General features: G+C 37.1%; 2 protein-coding genes across 2 annotated transcripts in view; both read right to left on the bottom strand.

Annotated features, from left to right (window-relative positions):
* The window catches only part of LOC590138 (alkaline phosphatase), a 20,244-nt gene extending 8,521 nt beyond the window's left edge, over window positions 1–11,723 (bottom strand). Inside the window, exons 1-2 of the mRNA XM_030987709.1 lie at window positions 11,619–11,723; window positions 11,304–11,538 (exon numbers count right to left, since the gene is read on the bottom strand). Coding sequence (XP_030843569.1) covers window positions 11,304–11,538; window positions 11,619–11,723 — 340 coding nt within the window. The remainder of the gene's footprint in view (window positions 1–11,303; window positions 11,539–11,618) is intronic.
* Window positions 8,620–23,476, bottom strand: LOC105443457. The gene is made up of 4 exons (XM_011676618.2): window positions 23,363–23,476; window positions 13,673–13,771; window positions 11,964–12,786; window positions 8,620–11,538 (listed from the first exon to the last, which is right to left on the bottom strand). The coding sequence occupies exons 2-3, from the start codon at window positions 13,733–13,735 to the stop codon at window positions 12,127–12,129; spliced, it is 723 nt and encodes a 240-aa protein (XP_011674920.2). The 5' UTR covers window positions 13,736–13,771; window positions 23,363–23,476; the 3' UTR covers window positions 8,620–11,538; window positions 11,964–12,126.

The raw sequence follows: 23,476 nt of genomic DNA, 5'->3' as shown, positions 1-23,476 counted from the left end.
TTACACCCAATGAATAAGATCGATTGATCGATCTGTATTAAAAAACAAGTCAGACAAATTTTGGAACCAGCGGGACTTGAACCTGCATCTACTGCTTGCCGGATAGTAGATAATTTATATTGTTATTTAAATGTTCAAAACATGCCATTGGTTTTCGGTCGAAATCGTGCCCACTATACACCTTTGCTTTGAACATCAAAAACGTAAATCAATAAATAAAGGCATTTGCACAGGTATGAACAAGATATAATACCCATGAAATAATAGTAAAACATTTCGGAAATGCAAAGGAGAATAATGTCAATTTTAAAGAGGAATAACAGATTTTTTCGGCCACCGGGATAACTCCGACTTTGCGACCTCTCGTAGCTTTTAGGGTGATCTAATCAAATTAAACTTTTTATTTGTCACAAAGTGTGGGGCGCAGTATCTGAATAACTGCAAAGTTTCATATTCTTTTGGCATGTTTGGCGTCGTGATGTACTGCCATTATCAAAGATCAGTGTCGTACTCAGCATATCTCTTTGTAGAAGAGCAATTATTTGCTGAATTTTGCTCTTTTTTTTAAAGGAACCCTCCTCTGTTTGAAGGCCTCATGAACAGTCATAGGTGAAGATTACAGTCCATTGTTTTGTTATCAATCATCCGAGCTTTTAAACATATATAAGTACTTTGCATAAGCGATAACTTGGACAAACACTCACCAAGCTATATCTGCAATAATTATGTCAATTCTGTTAATATGATATATTCACTTTGAAATCACATAGTACAATTATGTAGATAAATTGATGCTATTAACCGCGGTCCTGTGCAAATCCCCTCTTATTTATTTCTCTAAAATACTATAATAATGTTTTTTTTTAAACATTGCAAGGAGGTGGTAACAACCCCCCTCCCCCTTTTCTATTCAGAACTGCTGCTCTCACTACTGTCGCAAAATTATATTCACATCTTTCTCCTAAAAAGACCCTTTTAAAACTTTTTATTTTTAGTTCCTTTGTTCGAGCAACCGCAACTTCATATTCGGGTAGCGAGATGCCCTAATATCCTTATATTCAGACTCTGAGATGCCAGAATATATATTAATGTTGTAATGTTCACTACAAAAAGTGAGAACAATTTGTGAGCTCGGCTCGCTCGCGAGTTGTTTTACTAGAAAATTAAGGCGTCGATATTTGGGCAAAAAAAGCGTCGGCCCCCGCCCCAACCCACCCCTTCCTCTAGAAAATGTGCCCATACGCCTATGGCGTTGAGTAGAATGATTCGAAAATTATAGAAAGGCCTGCATTTTCCAATAAGCCTTTTGCAATTGCCGGTATTATTTTTAACTAAAGCGCTATTAAACAAGTTTTATTCACTATTCTTTTTTTTTCATACTTTGTGAGAAATTTGCGTTTGTGATTTTAAGATCCAAACTCATAGAAATTTCTGTTATCCATCTACTGCGTGTTTGCAAAGTTAGGGCGCTTAAATGTTGATATTTGTAAGCCTTTGCGTTTTTAATGTGACTGTTCTCTTATGCAAACGACACCGACATAAAGCAAAATGGAATATCATACATAATTGCTGCTTACTTATGATATATTGAGAAAAGGTATTTTCTGAAACAAAAATCGGGCCGTTTCAATTCTAATAATACCAAAATTCCGAAAAAAATTGGAAGGGGACACCCCTCGGTCGCTCTGTTTCATTGCAAAAAAATCCTCCTCCACTCAACCCCTTGAAACTGCAACCAACTGTTACTCAATTTACGAAAATAAGCAGGATACACAAAATGGTAAATGGTGACATATTTTCCACATATTATAGCAGTTTTATTAACTGGAGTAAAAATTGTCAACAATTTTATTTTTTCAAATGAACTGAATTCTATATACTTACATTGGCCCTGTATAGGTACGTACATACAAACCGCTATTATTAGCAAAATCTTCATTCTGTTGCCTTTATTTCTTCCCACTTCACCAAACCTGTCTTCAGTAGAATCCAAAAGGATTGTTTGCGGTCCAAGCGTATAAAGTCGGCGCTCAAATTGAAGGAAAAAAACGTTTGCGGGGGGTAAGTTATGATATTAATTTGCAATCTATGGCGGACTTTGGTATTTGGTCTAAATTTCATTAGCATTTGAACAAAAGAATAGAAAGGTAAATTATCCGAGCTGAGGTTTACAATGGAAAACTTATCGATGGATGTAAACAAAAGATATTCTTGAAAGCACTTGTGAGAAGATTAGAATCGTGCGTGATAAATAAAGATGAAGAGAATTTAATGTCTACCCCCCAATTATGCTCGAGTATTTTCACCTATCTTGCAGAATTTCAGTTCAATAAGTCAAGGATATTGTTTTATTTTATCCCAGAGACTAGGACCAGAAAGAGAAAGGGGGTCGGGGAGTGAGTGGGGGTCGGGAGTGTATGATAGATATGTGGGAAGAAGATTACATGGCGGATGACGAGAGATACAGAGAAACGTAGAGACAGAAAAAGAGAGAGAGAGAGAGAGAGAGAGAGAGAGAGAGAGAGAGAGAGAGAGAGAGAGAGAGAGAGAGAGAGAGAGAGAGAGAGAGAAGGGGTTGTCAACAGCAAGTAAATATAGTAAGCCTAGTATTTGCACGTCACAACGCCATTAACTAATTTTGGTTAGGTCACCATGCAATGAATTGGGATATAATTAGTCATTTACTGTAGTCATGGCAACCAGCTGCTCATGACCTGAGCAAACACTTAAATCAGGGTCCCTTTAATGAACAAGCAGAGAAACTCAATGATTCAGTCATAACTGATTACACACCCATAACCTTCGTTTCATTCACGCTATATATAGTATATTCATCTAATATTAACCCTAAATGGAAAAAAATGAAGCCTTCGAAACGCGTTCGAAATAGTATTTGGTCAATTAAATGTATATCGACCCGTTTCTGCCCTCGTCAAATAGCTGTTATTTGTAGTGGTTTATGTTTACATGTTACGTAATGGTTTAGAACATCGATTTGTTGAATCATCCTCGTATTGACAGTATTCGAATCCCCCTTTGACTCGGAGGAAATGCATTTTATGTCAAGTATGTAATTTGATGTCAACATTTTCGGGGGCTACTCCTATCGTTATGGACGACAATATTAATGCTTGTTGGTGATCAGAATAGTTACAATAAATAGTAATATCTTTGTACCGCGCGCAGAAAGAGAGAGGAAGGGTGGGAGGAGGGAGGAGAGAGAGAGAGAGAGAGAGAGAGAGAGAGGGGGGGGGGGTTATAGTCAGACCCAATTATAATTCTCTCTAATTAAAGACGCAGTTAAGATTCTATCACTGTGTTTGACCATTGGCTCCGGAATATTAGCAAAGGTGGATCAAGGATTTTTTTTTTCCACTTCCCAATAAACAAAATCACGTGAAAATCACGTCAATATCAAGGTATCGACTTGAGGAGAGTTACGTTCTTCAAACACCGTACATTTACGTAAATGTGTTAATACGTTTATTGCACTAGGTAACTTAAAACACACGTACACTAAATCACGCAATTGTCACTGCAATATCACCATTATAATAACGTGATTATCCCTACCTTTGAGACATGGTTTGTAAACCTAATACTCCCGTGTTTGTTTGGTTATAAAATTACATCTTCATACACGAAATTATCGCGTCACAGAAACACGTGAAGCGTTAATGATAGTTTTAGTCAAAATATCTGCGTGAAATTCACGTGAATATTACGAGGCTGACTTGAGATGAATCATGTTCTTCATTCACGTGAAATTTACGTCGAAGAGGAAGTATGTTACTGTAACCCGCGTTCAACCCAATAATTACGCGAATGTTACACAATAAATGAACCAAAATAATGACGTTCTCATCCTGTTTCTGAACATCGTGTCTTGGATCTTCCATAATTACGTCCAGGCGCGCCGGAAGCAGTTTGGGATTAGAGGGGGTTGGGTGGAGGGGGGGGGGTGCAAACATCCCAGAAGAGAAAGCTAGTTGCAACTGGTCCAGTTGATGAACCATTTTTAATGCCAACTGGTAACCCTGGAAATTGAAATGGGCTAAATGATCCAGTTGATCCAGGCCAGTTATAATTCAACTGGTCTAGCTGAGCCATTAGAACCATTTGGTAAAACTTCCAACCAGTTGAACAGCAACAATACTTCAATACTGGTACGTCTGTATTTCCAATGTAAGGGCATTGTTAATAAGTAGACTTACATAATTGAATTAATCGAGAAAAAAATTCGTATACTTGTACTTTATTGAAATTATTTTAGTTCACAGTTAATGTTTCCCTTATTCATGTTTAACTATTTATACGAAGTAGCGAAATGTCCTAATAACTGGTAATTTATATTTGTAGTATTTTCGAAATGAATTGCATATAACTAAATCATCAGTAATTAAGAAATATGCTGTAAATTCAGATAAATTGTTTAAAAAACATAGATCTGCACGCACCCCATATTCAATATGCAAATAAATTGGTGTCAGCTGGGTCAACTCGAAATATGCCAACGCTCAGTCATCAACTGGTGCAACTGGAAATGTGCACACTCCAGTTATCAACTGGTGCAATGAAAATATGCCAACAGTCAGTTATCAACTGGTGAACATAGAAATATGCCAACAGTCACGGGATTATCACCACGGAACTTAAATAGTAACTGTGAAACCATCAAGACACCCAAGAATAACTCATTTTCACACATGGAAAACACGGAATACCCAGCTTATATTAATAATCCGTTTGAGTCACGCGATCATCACCGCGGAACTGCTGGCAACTTTGACTACGATTTAAATAGGTGTTTTAAAACACCTAATCATGACTAATTTTTCACGCCTAAAAGTCACGTATGCCCAGCTTAGATTAATAATCCGTTTGAGTCACGAGATCATCACCGCGGAACTAATGGCAACTTTGACTTCCATTTAAATAGGTGTTTTAATACACCTAATAATGACTAATTTTTCACACCTAAATATCACGGATTCACAGCTTAGATTAGTAATCAGTTTTAACTACGTGATCATCACCAAGAAAGTTATGGTAACTTTGAAACCATTGAAATAGGTGTTTTAAGACACCTAATAATGACTAATTTTTCACTCCTAAAAGTCACGTATGACAAACTTAGATCAATAATCCGTTTGAGTCACGAGATCATCACCGCGGAACTTATGGCAACTTTGACTACCATTTTAAAAAGGTGTTTTAAAACACTTAATAATTACTAATTTTCACACCTACATATCACGTTTTCACAGCTTAGATTAGTAATCAGCTTGAGCCACGTGATCATAACCAAGAAATTTATGGTAACTTTGAAACCTTTTAAAGAGGTGTGTAAGACACCTCAGAATTACTAGTTGAATATAACCAGAGATTCACGGACAGAACAATAAGACGATTAGCCGGTGTAAGTAACGTGATTATTACCATCAACCTTGGATAACCTGTGAAACCAATCAATAAAGGTGCTTACAAGACCAAATAATTACGTATTTATCGCCACCATCGGTTAACTGACAAAAAACTCGTTGCTTGGTCAAGTGGTTATTTGGTCATAAACACTTGATTTACAGAGGTAAGTGGAATCACGTTACTCCAGTCGCGTGATAAACTGGTGGTTTTTAGGTTAGATGAAAACGTGAACAGGAGTACCTTTTTTGTTTAAATGAAGGCACGTGTCGATAACGTTTAAATCTAGTACAAAAGGCACTATACTTTAAAATCACTTAAAATACTCTCCCAAAAGAGGTTACTTTTTGGTGTTCTGTTTATTGGGTTGACATCACTCTCTTAACAGAGTAATAATAATAATAATAATAATAATAATAATATTGAGTTTTTATATAGCGCAAATTACAATTAAGTCTCTAAGCGCTGTGGAAATAGAAAAAAAATCAAGAAGTGAGTACAGAAGAATTGAAATAATCAGAACATAAAAGCATGATACATATCCAAACTGAAAAATACATGTACAATACATTGTATTTAATAAAGAATGATACGAAACTACGTTTGAAAAACGTAAGACATTAACATAAATCTTACATAGATCAAGAGAAGAATATTCTTTGATATTACTAGGAAGTTTGTTCCAAAGTTGAGTGACTGGATGTTGAAAAGCTACCCATATGATATTGTAGATACCGTAAGGGGGACAAACAACTGTTTGGAACTAGAACGAAGCTGCGTAATTAGATGATACTCATTGAGAAGCTGTTGTAAGTAGAGAGGAGCCAATTTAAAGTAGACCTCTTTATTGAAGGCGGCCGGAAATTACTGAAAGGAAAACTAGGCCACCATTTATTGTTCTCATCAAGTTACTAGAACACTTGCAGGGAGTATCAATTTTGTTTGTAAAGGATGGGTGCCGAAAATTCCAAACAAGGAAATAGCAAAATGTTTTGTAGGGGCGGCTCCAGGTTTTGCGTGAGGGGTGAATAGGTGGGGGTGCGGCATTGGAAACGATCTGTCCTTCAGGGGCGTTTCCATGGGCAATATATACTGACGATATCTTACGAGCAAGGAATTGAGTTCGTGAATGCTAGATTGTGTTTAAACGGGTAATATATTGGCCAATCAAATTTGCTGGTAGCCCTACAAGGAATTGATTGCTGAGATTTGAAAACAATTTCAATTTCCATTTAAAGTCCATGAAAATGTTTCCCAAATGAGAATGTGATTTCACATAATTTAGCTTTAAGTTTCGTTCGAATAAGTTTGTCATGATGGTTAAAAATCATTATTAAATTGGACAGGAGCTTGTTTAAACCGAAGGATCGAAATCGGGACATGTATGTATACAGATACTGTCTTTTATGGTGTGTCAGCGAGCTAATTTCTAAGCATGTGAAGCATTCAATATCATTTTGAGATGGAATTATTCTTGCGATTAGTTTTTATGGAAATACAACAGAACGAATAAAGCCTAACAATCCTAGATAGGTCTTACCATGGCTAGTAACTCCATGGTCCTACTATGGCTGCATCTTTTGAGAGCCAGAAAGGAGTAAAATATGTATTAAGTTAGATGAGTTTACTCCCTTCTGGCTCTCATCGGAGCCTAGGGCGTGGATTGCCCCCCCCCCCCAATTGCCCCCTCCCCCTCTCAAGAATTAAACAAATACCAATATTCGGGCCATCTCTCTGATCTTCTTTTCTTGTATCTATCTTTATCATTACAAAATCATTTTGAAATGCTGAAATGGGAAACATAACCCATGAACAATAATTAATGTCATTACAACTAATATGCCTACAATGTTTTACTCTATCCCTGCAGTCGATTGCAAACAAAAAGAATTAAATTGGAAATTATATACATGCAAGGGAAGCCCCCTCCCCGTGCAGTCCTATAATGGCGAAATCAATGAAATGAATTTCTCTTAATCGTAACTGACGTAGCACGTATTTGATTTCATACGTCATCGTATAAATAGAAAGCTGACCATGAACCTATTTATAAGCGAATATCGGTGATAGGCGTCAATTGGATTTTCATAATTACCGAAAGAGATTTAAAATCTGCTTTCAATTTACTTTTACAATGTATCGGCAGGGGTTCTACAATACCAAAATTGTGCCAATATTTTAATGGGCTAGCTATCACATCCCAGGAGTTAGCATGTACCCCCCCCCCCCCCCACTCTCTCTCTCTCTCTCTCTCTCTCTCTCTCTCTCTCTCAAATTTTCCCTTTTCTCTGTTTGTTTGTTTGTCTGTTCTTTTAAGAACATCTATTTAATAAATATCTCGAACAGGAAATAAATATCACGTATTAAAAGTGACTCCCCCACTCTCTCTCTCTCTCTCTCTCTCTCTCTCTCTCTCTGTCTGTCTCTCAAATTTTCCCTTTTCTCTGTTTGTTTGTTTGTCTGTCTTCTATCTTCTTTTTTTTTCCTCTCTCTCTCTCTCTCTCTCTCTCTCCCTCTCTTAGCTCCTCCCCTCATCATTCTCTCTTCCTCTCTTTATCTTTGTCATTCTCTCTTTCTCTGGCTCAGTAACTTTTTCCCTTTCATCAGAAATTGAGCAAGAGAAGAAAAAAAACTAACAAACACAAAACAAAACAAACTAACCCACGTCGTAAAACACGAACCACTTATTCTTTTAAGAACATCTATTTAATAAATATCTCGAACAGGAAATAAATATCACGTATTAAAAGTGACTCCCCCACTCTCTCTCTCTCTCTCTCTCTCTCTCTGTCTGTCTCTCAAATTTTCCCTTTTCTCTGTTTGTTTGTTTGTCTGTCTTCTATCTACTTTTTTTTTCTCTCTCTCTCTCTCTCTCTCTCTCTCCCTCTCTTAGCTCCTCCCCTCATCATTCTCTCTTCCTCTCTTTATCTTTGCCATTCTCTCTTTCTCTGGCTCAGTAACTTTTTCCCTTTCATCCTTCCTTTTCTCCCTCTCTGTTTTATAGTTTTCTTGCCCCTTTTCTTGAATTGTCGTAATCCTGCGCTGGAAAAGGTACCCAAATCTCTTCAATTTTTAAAGCTATATAATGGCTAAAATCAAATGCTTCGATATTTCAATCGAGAAATTGAGCAAGAGAAGAAAAAAAACTAACAAACACAAAACAAAACAAACTAACCCACGTCGTAAAACACGAACCACTTATTCTTTTAAGAACATCTATTTAATAAATATCTCGAACAGGAAATAAATATCACGTATTAAAAGTGACTGGTAAAAAAGCGGGTGAAAAGCGGGTCAATGAATTTCAGTACTCGTACGTCAAGGCATGAATGTAATTAGATTGGGATTTGGGATTGTCAACATCATTTTCTCTATATTGATGCGTTGCGGCACCCAGATTAATTAGTCAATTATCCACCTCAGCCTAGTTACACGGTGAATTGAATTTATACAAAAGCGTAGAGTCTGTGCTGTTACGTACGTATAGCCTGGGCCCCGCCTTGTTAAAGAGTTTCGATTTATTACATATAATTTACAATGGATAACCAATCGCATCTCCTATCACTTGAGTAGGTCTACCTAGTTGCAATTTGTGTCAATCGTAAATTATTTTTAATCAATCCAAACGCTTTTTAATAAGACGAAGCTCTGGCCCATTATTGATGAAAGATACCTTTGCTAATAAGTAATATTACGTTGAAAGTTAAATATATAAATTCGCTCGCTGCACCCGATCCCGCCAAAAAAAAAAATGGAAAGTTGATATCGGTTAAGAAACGTAAGCCTAATTGGGAAGTTGCTCGTAAACATCCTTGTTTACAGCAAAGATGACCCAGAAGTGGTGAAAAATCGAAGTACACTATAAATTCCTGTTTTACATTGTTGCCCATACTAACATTTTCCCTTTTTATGAAATGATTGTTCCAATTATGACTTACTATTGATAGATAGATAAAGTTTCTATCTTCTGAGAATCGTATTCATCAATCTCTATGACTCCATAGATTGATCGATACTTGAGAAGATAGAAACTCTATAAGTCAAGAATAAATCATATTGTCACAACCTTTTCAAAAAAAGAGGTAAGAAAACAAATTATATTCCCAGTTTATGGGCAACAGAGTATGATCACTACTACCAGCATCTCATTCCAGGATGTGAAAAAAGGATGGTTATGTCCTTTGCTAAATATAATCTTAGACCCAAGATTGCGTTTGGTCATTGGTAGACTTCGGACAATGGGGTCGCTGCCCCCCCCCCCCACCCATATTTAAAAATGGGCTACGCTACTGCTTTATACTTCAACACAATTTGTTGTGCTTTGTATTCTTCGGATCACATTGCCATACCAAGGTTTAGCAAATCATATCTGGAATATTGCGATATTTGAAAAATAAAAGAGAAATACATAAATGTTGAACACAAAATATACATACGTAGCTATAAACTGTACATACTATTTTAGTCAGTAAACTTTTGAGTGACCAAATCTGATACTTGTTTGAAAATGTAAGGCTTACAGGTCGGCAAAGTTTTCAAACTTCCCATTTACAATGGTCTAGGGGCTCCCTTGCTCATGGCCACACATAAATCAGGGGTGGATGCAAAGTATTGAAATGGGGGCGGGCACCATTAAAAAGTTATACATGTATGAAAAGGTTTATCACACTTATCTATTACAGTGCCTTTTGGGTCACATGATTTTTTAAGGGCCCAAAAATATTATTAGATACAATTTTTGTCATTTGCACGGTTGGATTTCTAAAGGGGCAACAGCTGTTTGTGCCCCTCCCCTTCCCCATGTCGATGAATCCTACCGCTGCGACGATATGAAATTGTTGATTTGTTACTATACATAGGTTGGCTGTGTACCAGTAATAAAATAGATGATGTACGTGATGTTACAGGGGCTAGCAAATCCCCTAATCATTGACACTCAGTGCTATATTTAATTTTCTTCTCCATTCCATATAAATATAAACAAATTAGTAACATGGCAAAAATAAAATACCAAGAAGTACTTTCTTACTATTAATGATAAATAAGGAAATATATACATGTATTACAATTATCATATGAACAAAGGATAAATTGTCAATTTTTCATATTTCAGCAATTTTATCATATCAAATTATCATATTCTATTATTGTCTCTTCTAACCCTGATATATAGACGAGCCCAACAAATTGAGCTTCAATATAGACCGCGTAAAATATTAGCCTACTCTAAACTGAATGGTCAAGTATTCAAGCTCTAGAATACCATGAGCAGGGTGCTGACATGGGCCGGGAGCCAATGCAGACAATTCGTCGCTGTTTTCACGAAGTGACGGTAGTGAGGAAAATTGTAACACAAAGTGAATGCAATTTTTTTCTTCACTACCGTCACTTCGTGAAAGCAGCGACGAATTATTGCTTCAGCAGAGGAGTGACATGTTTAGCCATGTTTGCAGGCTATCACTGATGGGCCATGCATCTAAATGAGTTTCGCTTGTATATGACAGACATACCTCAGACACACCGCTAAACCGACTCCAAAACGACTCTATAAGCGACCGTTTTGTAGGCCATTTGTGGTAATGTAATCTTTGGTTCTGTCTGGTGTCGGTTTAGTTGGTGTGACGGAGGCATCAAGATCTAAAACACTATGCAATGGCGGATACGTCGAGGTGATACGGCCATTTTGACGAGCCATGAATCAAAGTTAGCTTTGCTGCCTGCTTTTGCACTTTTTGAAGTAGATGCATGGATCAGATATGAACCTACCCCATCACTTCATTTGGTCTCTATATATTTTTCGTGATGCTATGATTGCTTCTCAGCGAGTACATGCGATTGTTGAACACCCACAAACGCCATTAAAAATTGTTTTTCCTCATCACACGGATCACGGATGGTTTTTCCCATTGCTGATCGACATTCGTTGTAGAGGTATTTGATTATTTCGTGGGGCTGTGGTTCCTTTTCAGCGAGTACATGCGATTGTTTGACATTGGCTGATGATAAGGGAAGTAGAGATGGAAGGTTTTCGTCATCAATCATGCCGATGGCGATGGTCCATCCGATTCTTGCCATGAGGTGTAGAGGAGGATGAACCCGAAGGCGATCTCCACCAACCTGTGGTCGAAGAAAACAAAGAAGCTCGGTTAGAACGTAGAGGGCGGGGCATAGAGATGGTGTACTTTGCATGCGCATACCTTTGTCAGCTGTAAGGAGCATGATAGGAAGACGAGAAGAGGAGGAGGAGGTGGAGGAGGAGGAGGAGGAGGAATAGGAAGAGGAGACGAAAAGTTACTGCACATTAGATGATTGATTCACAACAAAATTATTTCAAATTTATCCTTTTTTTAAATAAATCTCAACCATACAGTTACATGTATATCTCGAACACGTACATTATACACACAAAATACGAACATGTGATTCGACGCTGTTCTGGGCCTACTGTCAATGTTAATCATGTTTATTTATATACTTCTTTTATATTGATAATGAACTGCTCTGTCCCATATTTCCCTAAGATTATCAAGGCCTTTACTTACCTTTGCATAGTTTGGTACATAATCCAGCCCACCTTGTTGAAGTTGTAACCCGCAGCAGGGATAATCACCCCAACCAAGGAAACAGCGAAACAAATCAATCCTGTAATACTAGCCGAGACACAAATCCTCTTTAGTTTCCTCAAATGGTCTTTGAATTTCTTCTTCACGGCAGGATCTTCGACTCGCATGTTGTTCGGAATCGACGATGACGGGTTGCCGTTTTCGAGCCTGGGTTCGTGGTCGCCCGGAGTGTCCGCTTTACTACCCTGTCCCGGCTGACGAGTTTTAGCGCGACCATCGAGACGGTTATACACAGCACGAGTCCCCAGACGAGTGTGAGAACGTGACAGAGTGTGAGCAGCCAGCAGCCTGCCACCTCTAAGATGATGAGGATGTCGATGACGATGACGAAAGCGAAGTGGAACACCACGATGCCCCAGAGTACGTGCGGGCTCTGTTTGTTGAGACGCTGAACTTTGCAGAGCTGGAACAGCGCGTATTGGATGAGGGCGAAAGCCGACGTCAGGCATGGGATGGCGATGTCTTCAAGGGCCTGCATGAACCACGTCGGGAAGTACATGCGGACGTTGTAGGGGTCGACGGCTAGGTAGATGTAGCGTAACGTGGCCATGATGACGAGGAGGATGTTGACAGAGAGGACGAGAGGGCGTGCCTTGATCTGGACGAGGCGGTAGAGAAAGAAGGCGGCTGTAACAGCGAGGAGGTTGAATATTGTACCGAGAATGTAGCAGTGGGCGAGGAGCACTGGGCTGAACTCGGTTGCGCTGAACGGCGCCGGGTGGGTGCACATTTGGACAGACGTCTGAAATGTCGAGATAAAAAGATATTACAATCATTAAAAATGCGAATAATTCATCTTACTGTTGTATACAGTGAGGATTAATTGAGAGAGACGGTAATTAGATCGAAATGCGAAAACAAATAAACTAAGTGAGAGATATATAAAAAGAAAAGAAAAGTAAGAAATAAAGTCACTATCATTACGGAGAGACAGAATATTCAAGACAAAGAGAGTTTGAAATAGAGGGAGGGTGGGAGGAGAAGGGGGAGGGGGACGGGACAGGGAAGAGGACGTAGGAAGATCGAGGTAGGAGAGAAGGAAGAGGAGGGGGAAGGGAGAAACGAGAGAGGGAGAGAAAGAGAGAGATTGAGACACGTGGTAGATATCTCTGAGCAATGCAGCAAAGTTGTGGAAGCAATTCTGCAAATAATTATCACTCACCACCACTATTGCTATCGTCACCACCACCACCACCACCAGCATCACTAAGACGACTATACCACTACCACCATCATCCTCACCACCGCCAGCATCGTCTACACATCATCACCACTGCCACCAACATCACCACCAACAGCAGCAGCATCGCCAAACATCACCACCCTTCACCACTAGAACCACTACCACCATCAACACCAACCCCACCAAAATTACCATCATTATAACCACCACCAATGACTACCACCAATACCACCACCCTTATCACCACCAACATCACCATCATTACCAAACCATCAACACTACCACCATCGTCTTCTTTATCACCTTCACCACCACCACCATCGTCAACACAACCACCACCATCATCATCATCATCATCATCATTATCATCACCAGCAGCATCATTATCATCATCATCATCATCATCATCATCATCATCATCATCATCATCAGTACCGGTACTTACATGATCACTACCGTTCATCGTGCCGTTTGTGTTTGTATCCATTATTGACAAAGTTGGAGCCATGGCGTTCGTCCAAATTCACAGTGACAGCGCTTTAATCTGAAAATGATTAAGAAGAAGAAGAAGAAGAAAACCTTGTAAGCTGCCGGTCAGTCTAATATCATATAGCCTCGCGTATCGTGGATGTATTATCGCGATGAATAAACTACACATGCACGTAACGTTTCAATTCCATTGTAAAATTCATCAATACAATGACAGATTCTGTCTGCATTATTTTTGTGGAAATGGGGAATAAGACATGAAATACCGTCCCTTCACAATGCTTATCCTTTTCAATACTCCAGGATTTTTTAAATACTTTTAACAGGGGAGGAAATCGAATAATAGACCGGCCCTTGGTTTTTCTTATCCTTGTCAAAATTTAGAAGAATGGTTTGTGTATTCGGAAAAATAGACACAAACACTGTATTAAAACAAACTTGCTGAAAACTACAAACTCCTTTTATATCTGTAAATATTCCTGTAAAGTCCTAGCGAAGAGCTGAAAACATTAAAATATCACGGTTAATCAATGATATCAGTCAAACACTATGAAAATCAAAACTGTGCCAAACATAAAGTGCGTATCCGCATGTCAAACTTACTGTAGCTACAGCCGAAAAATGAAGAGCGTGTTTGCAGATTATGATATTCCGTTAAAGTTCGACAATTCAATAAACGATATGTTTAAGAGTACATGACTGTATATCAATCGCATTAAAGAAGCGTTGCAATTAGAATCCCACAAGAGGAGGAGGAAAATGGCCGCGTTTCGCATGTGGACGTGATTTGCGTCGAGAGCAGTTTTGAGCAGAATTTTATCACCGGTGACGAATATGTGTGACTTATATAAACGGTAAATTCTATCAATTTCAACTCTTCTGTGATACTGTGTTAAACTTATAGTCAATATTACGAGCAGATTTATGCGTAATCATGGAGAATAACTCGCCACTCAGTAAGAAACTAAAGTTGAACAATGAGCACGCGGACTCAGCAGTTCCTCACCAGGCTTCCCCGGCAACCGCCGGGAACGTTACAGTGTGCGACCCCCAGCGAAACGGAACATTCTCTCATCAGTTTCCCACTCTACCCCAGCGGCAGTAGCCGACCTATCAATGAACAAGCCACCACAATGGTTCGTACAATTCTTTGCTGATTTTGAGAATAGACAAGAGGCTCGTATTGAGTCACTTCTCGACAAAAAACTGGGTGACCTTACTTTTAAAGTCGCAGATCATGAAGAGAAGATCAAATGTCTGTCTTTTGAAGTTGATAATATGAAAGATGCTGTACAGGCCTTGCAAATAGAGAATGGAAAGCTGGAAAGCAAGTTAGACGATCTTGAAAATCGTTCTAGAAGAAATAATCTCGTAGTCTTTGGGATCCAGGAATCAGATAACAAGGAAGACTGCAGGAAGGTGATTCAAGATTTCATGCGTTTTGCAGAGGTGCCTGAGGATGTTATCAAGGATATTCAACGATGTCACCGTACACCATCATTTCGGCCCCAGGTAAAGGAGAATTCTCAACAATATCCCAGGAGGATCCACTTAGGTTTTGGCGCCTACACTGCGAAAGAGAGGGCCCGAAAAGCCTGCATTAAGAAGCTTAAGGCTACTACATCATTATACCAAGACCACAAGGTTTTCGTTGCGGAGGATCTCTCGCAACGTGTTCTCCAACTCAGAAAAGCTAAGGCTGGTTCATTCAAGCGTCTCAAGGAAGAGGGCAAAAGGCCTTTTTTCGTTTTTCCGGACAAGTTATGTCATAGGAATCCAGATGGAAAGATGATCATCGCTTAACTTTCTGCTGTCCTCCTTTTATGGGATAATATCATTCATGTGACATTCCAGTTTCATCCCTGATTATTATGTTTGTTTTATGACGTTCTGCTGAAGAATTCCTATATAGGTCTATGGAGATACACGTAGGTGTGAATTAATTGCTTCTGGCTATTTCACCGTGGAGTCTACAGCACTCAACATTTTTTATTCATCACATTATTTGAAAGTTTCTTACTTTGTTTGGAGAATATACATCCGTACGTTCATGTCATCTGTACAAAAGAACTTGCATTAACAAGCTAGTTGACAGTAACTTGGATGTTATTGACAGATGTCTAACTCTCCTTTATTTGGTGAGGGTGAACTTTTAAACATATAAGAGTGTAATTTAAGTTTATTTTACAAGATGTGGAGTTTAAGTGGCCCTGGTCAGTTACAATTTACAACAGTATAAAAGTTCTGTGCCATTTTCATTTTGTCTGTAATTCTTACTGTTTCTCCCTCTGACTCCAACAACACAAGACATTTTTTGTTATATGTTTGCAGAATGCTCTTTTCCTAGTTAGATTTGGAGTTCGAAAAGTCACTTTACCCTTTTTTCTGCTCAGAACTGTTCTGCATGCCTTTGCACTTTTGGTTTGGGCTGTTTTATGATTTGAAGCCTTTGCCGTTCGTTCTCGTGCAACCTTTTTCTCTTTTTTATTGTCTTAATCTTGTCGTTTTGATGATGCTTACATCTACATGTATGTCAATTACTTTTTTAATTTCAAATGATCATGCAGCAATCAGTATTTTGCAGCTTTGTTACATAGGACTGGTTTTTATGACCACAATTTTTATTTCAGTGTTATCTTCATCTACAAGTGTAGTGATTTGGTGTGTATTTATGTGTATATACCATGAATGTTAGGTTAGCTACTTTTAATTGTCGGGGTATACAAGATCATGTCAAAAGAAGAAAAATTTTTCATTACTTAAGATCAATTAATAGTGACATAATATTTTTACAAGAAACTCACTCTTCTAAATCAGATGAACAATTTTGGAAACAACAATGGGGTGAAAAAGCATGGTTTTCTAGCCACGCTTCAAATAGTAGAGGTGTAGCCATTTTGATTCGAAATCGGGTGTCATTGGTCCTTAACTCTTCTTTTATTGACCCCGATGGGAGATACCTGATTTTATCTGTTACCATTAATGAGGTACCTGTGATTTTAGTTAATCTCTATGGTCCAAATAATGATGACCCCAATTTTTTTCTTGAAGTTTTCAGTAAAGTGGATAAACTCGATTACACCTCCATTCTATGCGCTGGGGATTTTAATGCTGTTTTGGGGCCCATGGATTATCAAGGGGGTAGGGACACCCACTCAAATTTCAAATCAAAGGAAATGTTAATAACACTTATGGATGAATTTAATCTTTGTGACATTTGGCGCAGTTTTCATCCAAACCTGAAGCAATATACGAGACATCAAAAAAAACCTAGAGTGTTATCCAGGATTGATTTCATTCTTGTTTCTGATAATTTTGTTACCAATTGTTTGCAATCTAAAATAATCCCAGGAATCCAATCCGACCATTCCCTTGTTACATTAAATTTTAAAGGTGCTCAACCACTAAGGGGCCGAGGATTTTGGAAACTGAATTGCAAATATTTACATAATGATGCAGACTTTAGTAGAATTATCATTGACAAAATAGAAGATTTTAAATTAATTCATTCCAAAAGCGATTGCAATCCAAATATTTTATGGGACTCTTTAAAGTGCACCATTACTGGCATTTGTATAGAATATTGTACACGTAAAAAGAAGGAAAAGGATTTTGCAAAAAAATACCTTTTGGCGGAAATAGAAGATATAGAGAAAAAATTAAGTGCTGATTTAAATAACAATGAGCTTATTAATGAAAAGGATTTTTTAACCCAGGCTTTAAATGATATTTTAGATGTGGAAACCAAAGGTTTAATTATTCGCTCACGACTTCGATGGGCTGAAGAAGGAGAAAAAAGCTCCAAATATTTTTGTAATTTAGAAAAAAGAACTGGAGAGAAGAAAAGTATTTTCAAATTAAAGAATGAAGATGATGATATTATTGTTAATCAACACGCTATACTGGAGGAAATTAATTCATTTTATCAAACCCTTTACACAAAACACTGTGGTGACAATAATTCAGATAATGAAATGGAGGACTTTTTAGACTCTATTGAATTCCCTCAATTAAATGAAGTTGATAAGGTTCTTCTTGATAAACCCATCTCTAAAAAGGAATTATTTGATACAATTGCTTCAATGAAACATAACAAGTCACCAGGTTTGGATGGATTACCTGTAGAATTTTATATTGTGTTTTGGAAAGATATTTCTGATATGCTTATAGACTCATTTAAATTCTCCTTACAGAATGGACTAATGTCTAGCTCACAAAGAAACGGAGTTATTACCTTGATTCCAAAAAAAGACAGGGATGCCTCCTACTTAAAAAATTTCAGACCTATATCCCTGTTAACAGTAGATTACAAAATTTTAGCCAAAACTTTAGCAAACCGTGTAAAAAAAATCCTTTCAGATTTGATTCATCCAGACCAATCTGGTTTTTTAAAAGGAAGGAATATTGGAAACAATGTGAGATTAATTATTGATATAATTGAATATACAGAATCAGAACAAATTCCTGGTGCAATCCTTCTCCTTGATATTCAAAAAGCTTTTGATAGTGTTTCCCATGATTTCCTATGTTGTGTACTAAGAAAATTCAATTTCAGTAATGAATTCATTGATTGGATAAAAGTATTTTACTCCGGTAGGAAAAGTTATGTATCTAACTATGGTAATTTGACCAGACCACTTAATATGGAAAGAGGTATTTTCCAAGGGTGTCCCATATCCCCATATTTATTTTTGCTAGTTATTGAATCTATGGCTCTTGCTATTCGACAAAATCCTAATATTCAAGGTATCCCAGTTGCAGAAAATGAACTGAAAATTTCTTTGTTAGCAGATGATTCTACGTGCTTTATTGATGGCTCAGATAACTCTTTTAAATCATTATTCGACACTATTGGGTTTTTTTCTGAGAGCTCTGGCTGTAAACTTAATATTTCAAAATCAGAGGCAATATGGATTGGTTCTTTGAAGGGTTGTCAAAGGTATCCATTTTGTGAGAAAGGTCTGAAGTGGAATAAATTTACTTTTAAGACTTTAGGCATTCACTTTTCTTTGACCACAGATCATTTATATGACCTTAACCATAAGATAAAACTCAAATCCATTGAAAACACCCTAAATTGTTGGCGCGCAAGAAATTTATCTCTGGTCGGGAAGATCTGTGTCGTAAAGACCCTATTGCTGCCACAAGTTCTTTATTTTTTTTCTGTGTTGTGTATTAAAATACCTAAGAAATTTTTTAGACAGTTAAATACAATACTGTATAAATTTATATGGAATGGTGGCAGTGATAGGGTCAAAAGAAGGCTCATGTGTAATGATTACTCTTTGGGTGGTTTAAAAATGATAGATCCATACACATTCTCTATTGCTCAAAAAATGTCATGGGTCAAAATGCTTCTTGATGATAAATATCAAAGCGTGTGGAAGTCCATTGAAATGTCTATTTTAAATAATTTCAGTAGCAGAGAGGATATACTATGGAAAGCATATGCTCCTCAAAGTATATTAAACAAATTAGGTTCATGTCAATTAGCTGAATCCCTTCAAACATGGTATATATTTAGAGAAAATTTTGCTAAAACTGAGTTCGGTACAGTCTTTTCCGCAATTGGCTCTTGTCAGTGTATTTGGTTTAACAGAAATATCTGTTCAAAATCAAAACATTATTTTTTATATGAAGATTGGTTGGACAAAGGAATTGTCTATATCAGTGATTTACTCAACCCTCCCCACCCAGGTAATAAACTTTTTGAAGAGCTTATTCTGGATTATGATATTGGTAAAAAAGACAGGCGGAAATACAATTTTTTATTGAGAAATATACCAAATGACTTGCTAGTCACTTCTGACTTAACCCCTGACAAAATATTTGATGACGTTAAAACTAAGCTCTTGAAAACTCTAAAAATTCCAAAATATGCATACAGTACAATGCTAGAGTCATGTTCTCCAGAACGTCAAATCTTATTTTGGAATGACCTCCAAGAACCTGACGAAGTTGATTGGGAAAAGACTCATGTGAATAACTTTAAATGCACTATAAGTACTCGTATTCGCTCTTTCTACTTTAAGTTATTTCATAGAGCTATAGGTTTGAATGAGTTTTTGTATAAAATTAAAAGGAAGGTCTCCCCCAATTGTTCATTTTGTAATACTGACCCTGAGACATATAGTCACATTTTTGTTGAATGTCCTAATGTTAAGCCTATTTGGGAGGAAACTGTTAAAGCTATTATTCAGAAAACTAATAAACCTCTAAATGTCTCAACATTTGAAAAAATGTTCGGTTGCGAATCTGATAGGTTCCTTACATATTTGTTTCTTTTACTTAAATATTATATTTATATATGCAAATTCCAAAGCAAACCACCAAACTTCGAAGGTTATAAATGCTATATTACGGCCAATAAAGAACTCGAGTATTGTATTGCCAAAAAAAATAACAAACTCCCTATTCATTTTCGGAAATGGAGATTTAACATTTGAATATGTTACCTTTGAGCTCCTTTGCAAATTGTATTTTTGCTTTTAACATGCTTTAAAAAAAAAAAAAATACCCTGTACAATGTACTATGTACCATGTTTGTTATATAAGTAACGCGGAAAACACCTAACATGTCTTTTTTTATGAATGAAAATCATTTTGTCTTATTCTTCTGGCGACAATTCTATGTTAACATTTTTGTATTGCTGCTTTTTTTTTTTTTTTTTTTTTTTTTTTTTTTTTTTTTTTTTTTTTTTTTTTCAAATTGATTTCTTTGATTCATGTGTTGATTTGTATCTTGAAAACCAATAAAACACATAAAAAAAAAAAAAAAAAAAAAAAAAAAAAGAATCCCACAAGAGAGCTTAATTTTCCTTTGGCATGCTTTGCCCTCTCTCTCAGGGAAATGAAATGCGCGGGCTGTCTGAAACAATTATGTCGAAAATGAAATAGACATAGTTTCAGGATTACGACTTGCATCGTGTTGCCTTCATTAATTGTATTTGCGCACCGTCCTGCAGTTTGACCAATCACGCGCCAGAAAATGAGCAAATCGTTTCACATAGTCTGTTGTTGGATGATGTCGAAATCACCGCTCCCAATAAACCAACAAGCCCCCAAAATTTATTGGAGCAATTTTATTTTTCATTTACTTCCTTTTAAGCAAGTGTATTTATTGTTGCGAAATACGAAAGGCAAAAGGATGAAAAACATTCTAGCTGTAGGAAATTATATATTTTTTTACTTCCTCTACATTTATTCAGATCATTAATTATGTCAGCCCATTAGGTTTTATTCTTCTTAGGTCAAACTAGGGTCCATGGTCAAACGATCGAGCCTATTAAAAGTGCGAACTAAATAGTTTTCTATTCATCCCGTCGACATGACGTTTTCAGTAATGTAACCGCACCGATCTTTCTATATATAATACGAATATATTGAATGATTTATAGATATGGTAAATCATAACTCCTCTGTCAAACAGTTTACCCAAAAAAAATTAAAAAAATATGATATTCTGTTATTCTTATTATGACCGCTCTATAGAAAAAGCAAAATATGTTCTTGTCTGCTTTTATATCTGTGGCTCAAATCAAGATCAGTATGTGGCGTAGTTGTTCTGAAATCCACGGGAAATATGTGAAATTTGCTCTTAAAATTTAGCACACGTATATGAACTTTTTTTCCCCTTCCTTAGGTTTCTCCAGCTCAGTGTATTTAATTAATTTTCGTGTCATTGAATATAGATATCCCGATACTATTCGCTTTATTTGAGTTTCCTCATATTAAGTTAGGCCAACACCCTTTGTATTGTAAGCAAACACTGTTTCCAATTAATATCAGACATTTTCTGTCTGAGAATCACGCTGCTTGTTGTCAGCTATCTGAAAACCGTATGGGCAATGGAACTTTCTTACAATGAGGGTTTTTATAGTAATACCAAGGAAGTGGAAATCGAGAGAAATAACGGTTCTCAAGTCAAATCGTTTCTATCACTGTCTTGAAAGATAAATCCCGTAGAATCTTGCTGGGGTATGGTAAGAGGGTAAGAGAGAGAGAGAGAGAGAGAGAGAGAGAGAGAGAGAGAGACAGAGAGAGAGATAGAAAATATCGTATACGGAGAAAGATTGATACAGATGGAGAGGTAGAGAGAGAGAAAGAGAAAGAGAAAAGAGAGAGAAAGAGAGAGAGAGAGAGAAAGAGAGAGAGAGAGAGAGAGAGGAGAGAGAGAGATAGAGAGAAAAAGAGAGACAAAGAGAGAGAGAGAGAGACAAAGAGAGACAGGTAGAGAGACAGGGAGAGAGACAGGGAGAGAGACAGAGAGAGAGAGAGAGAGAGAGAGAGAGAGAGAGACACGCACAGAGAGAGAGAGATAACTTGACGACCGAACCATCAAAGGGTAATCACCTCTCCAAACCCTTCATCCATAATAAAAATGCTGGAAAATTTTCCTTTGTTAACTTGTTGATAGTTGAGAGGAAAGGAAATTGTTCCATTGTACAAACCTGTGGTGAGGACGATAACTGTTTAATACCACCACCCCCCCCCCCCCCCCTCGCGTGTTTCATCACTGATTTGAGATGAGTAATATTCATCGTCCTATTTATGGTAACGGTAAGTCTGTATGGCTATCTAAAGAAGGACTTGTACTAGCTTGTTTAAAGAGAAGGTTGAGTTCTTGGAAGAGGTGAAAATTACTTTGTGAGCGTTATCATTGTTCTTATGCAAGGGTGGAAGAACATCAGATAAAACATGTTCCCTGAAAAGTATGGCTCTTCAAATGCCTTCATATAGTCTAAATATGGCATGTAACATCGTAAAAATCGGGACGGATTTTTACGCCACGTGTTCGTGTCGTCCCATGTACATCCTTCTGTGTACAGTGCTTGTAACTTTACCAAGACTTGGCCAAATTTCTTATCATTTTGATGATTCTAGAACCTTGCCATACACACACATACTTATATGCCAGATGATCAACCTTTTCTGATCGATTCCACACCGTTTCTTTCACAATGCAATCGCATGACAAGAACTCACTTTTATCTTTAATAGTATACACCGTTTGCCCTGTCTCACCTCCCTGGTAAACTCAATAAAGATATGCAACACTTCTAAAAGTTACAAGTGGACAAACCTAATATAACATCTGCATTATTTACAGTTCTGAGTTTTTAGAATATCTCAATTATTAAATCTACTATATACAGATAAACAACTGATTCCATTATGCATTTCATCAGTCTGCGAGAACAACGGCGAGTTTATCATTATCGTCCATTATGCTGTTTTAACCATGTGGTTATAGTCAAACTAAAATATCCCATTGTAGAACAAAAAAGTGAGAGGTACTATAATGACACAACAATTACTTTATATTATATTTACACTGAAATAGAAAAGTAATCGAACACACAATATATTTAAAACGTGTGAAACAGACAATTATTCTTTGATCATCTAAGCTAAAGTTATCTTTCACATAAAGTTTGTTCTTGACTTTCTATCCCAACTGTGAGTGTTTTATTGCGAAAACATGATAAGAAAATAAAAGATTGGTAATGTTTAGATCTCCAGTGTTTTTTTTACTCCATTTTGTTAGCAAGCAATGTCTATCTCATCTAAAAAGCTACAGACGCGTCAGCAATCAGAAAAATAATAAATTACTCAAACTGATATCAAACTGTTTGAAATAAATTACCTCGATCTTTATCGCTTCCTCCTCCAGTGTGTGTTGCTTAATCCGAATGTTAAATCAAGGAAATCGATGATTCCAACTTCGCTTGACTGGTGCTCTCCGCACCGTGAATACAAT

Source organism: Strongylocentrotus purpuratus, unplaced genomic scaffold, assembly GCF_000002235.5.
Source record: "Strongylocentrotus purpuratus isolate Spur 01 unplaced genomic scaffold, Spur_5.0 spur5_scaffold_16, whole genome shotgun sequence".
In the NCBI taxonomy this organism is placed as follows: Eukaryota; Metazoa; Echinodermata; class Echinoidea; order Camarodonta; family Strongylocentrotidae; genus Strongylocentrotus; species Strongylocentrotus purpuratus.
This window is presented reverse-complemented; position numbering and strand designations above follow the sequence as displayed.

Excerpts from the sequence above, each read along its gene's own strand:
- LOC105443457 (XM_011676618.2), bottom strand. The coding sequence starts at position 13,735 with ATGGCTCCAACTTTGTCAATAATGGATACAAACACAAACGGCACGATG. Across the intron at positions 12,787-13,672 it reads CGATGAACGGTAGTGATCAT|ACGTCTGTCCAAATGTGCAC; the intron begins GTAAGTACCGGT and ends TCGACATTTCAG.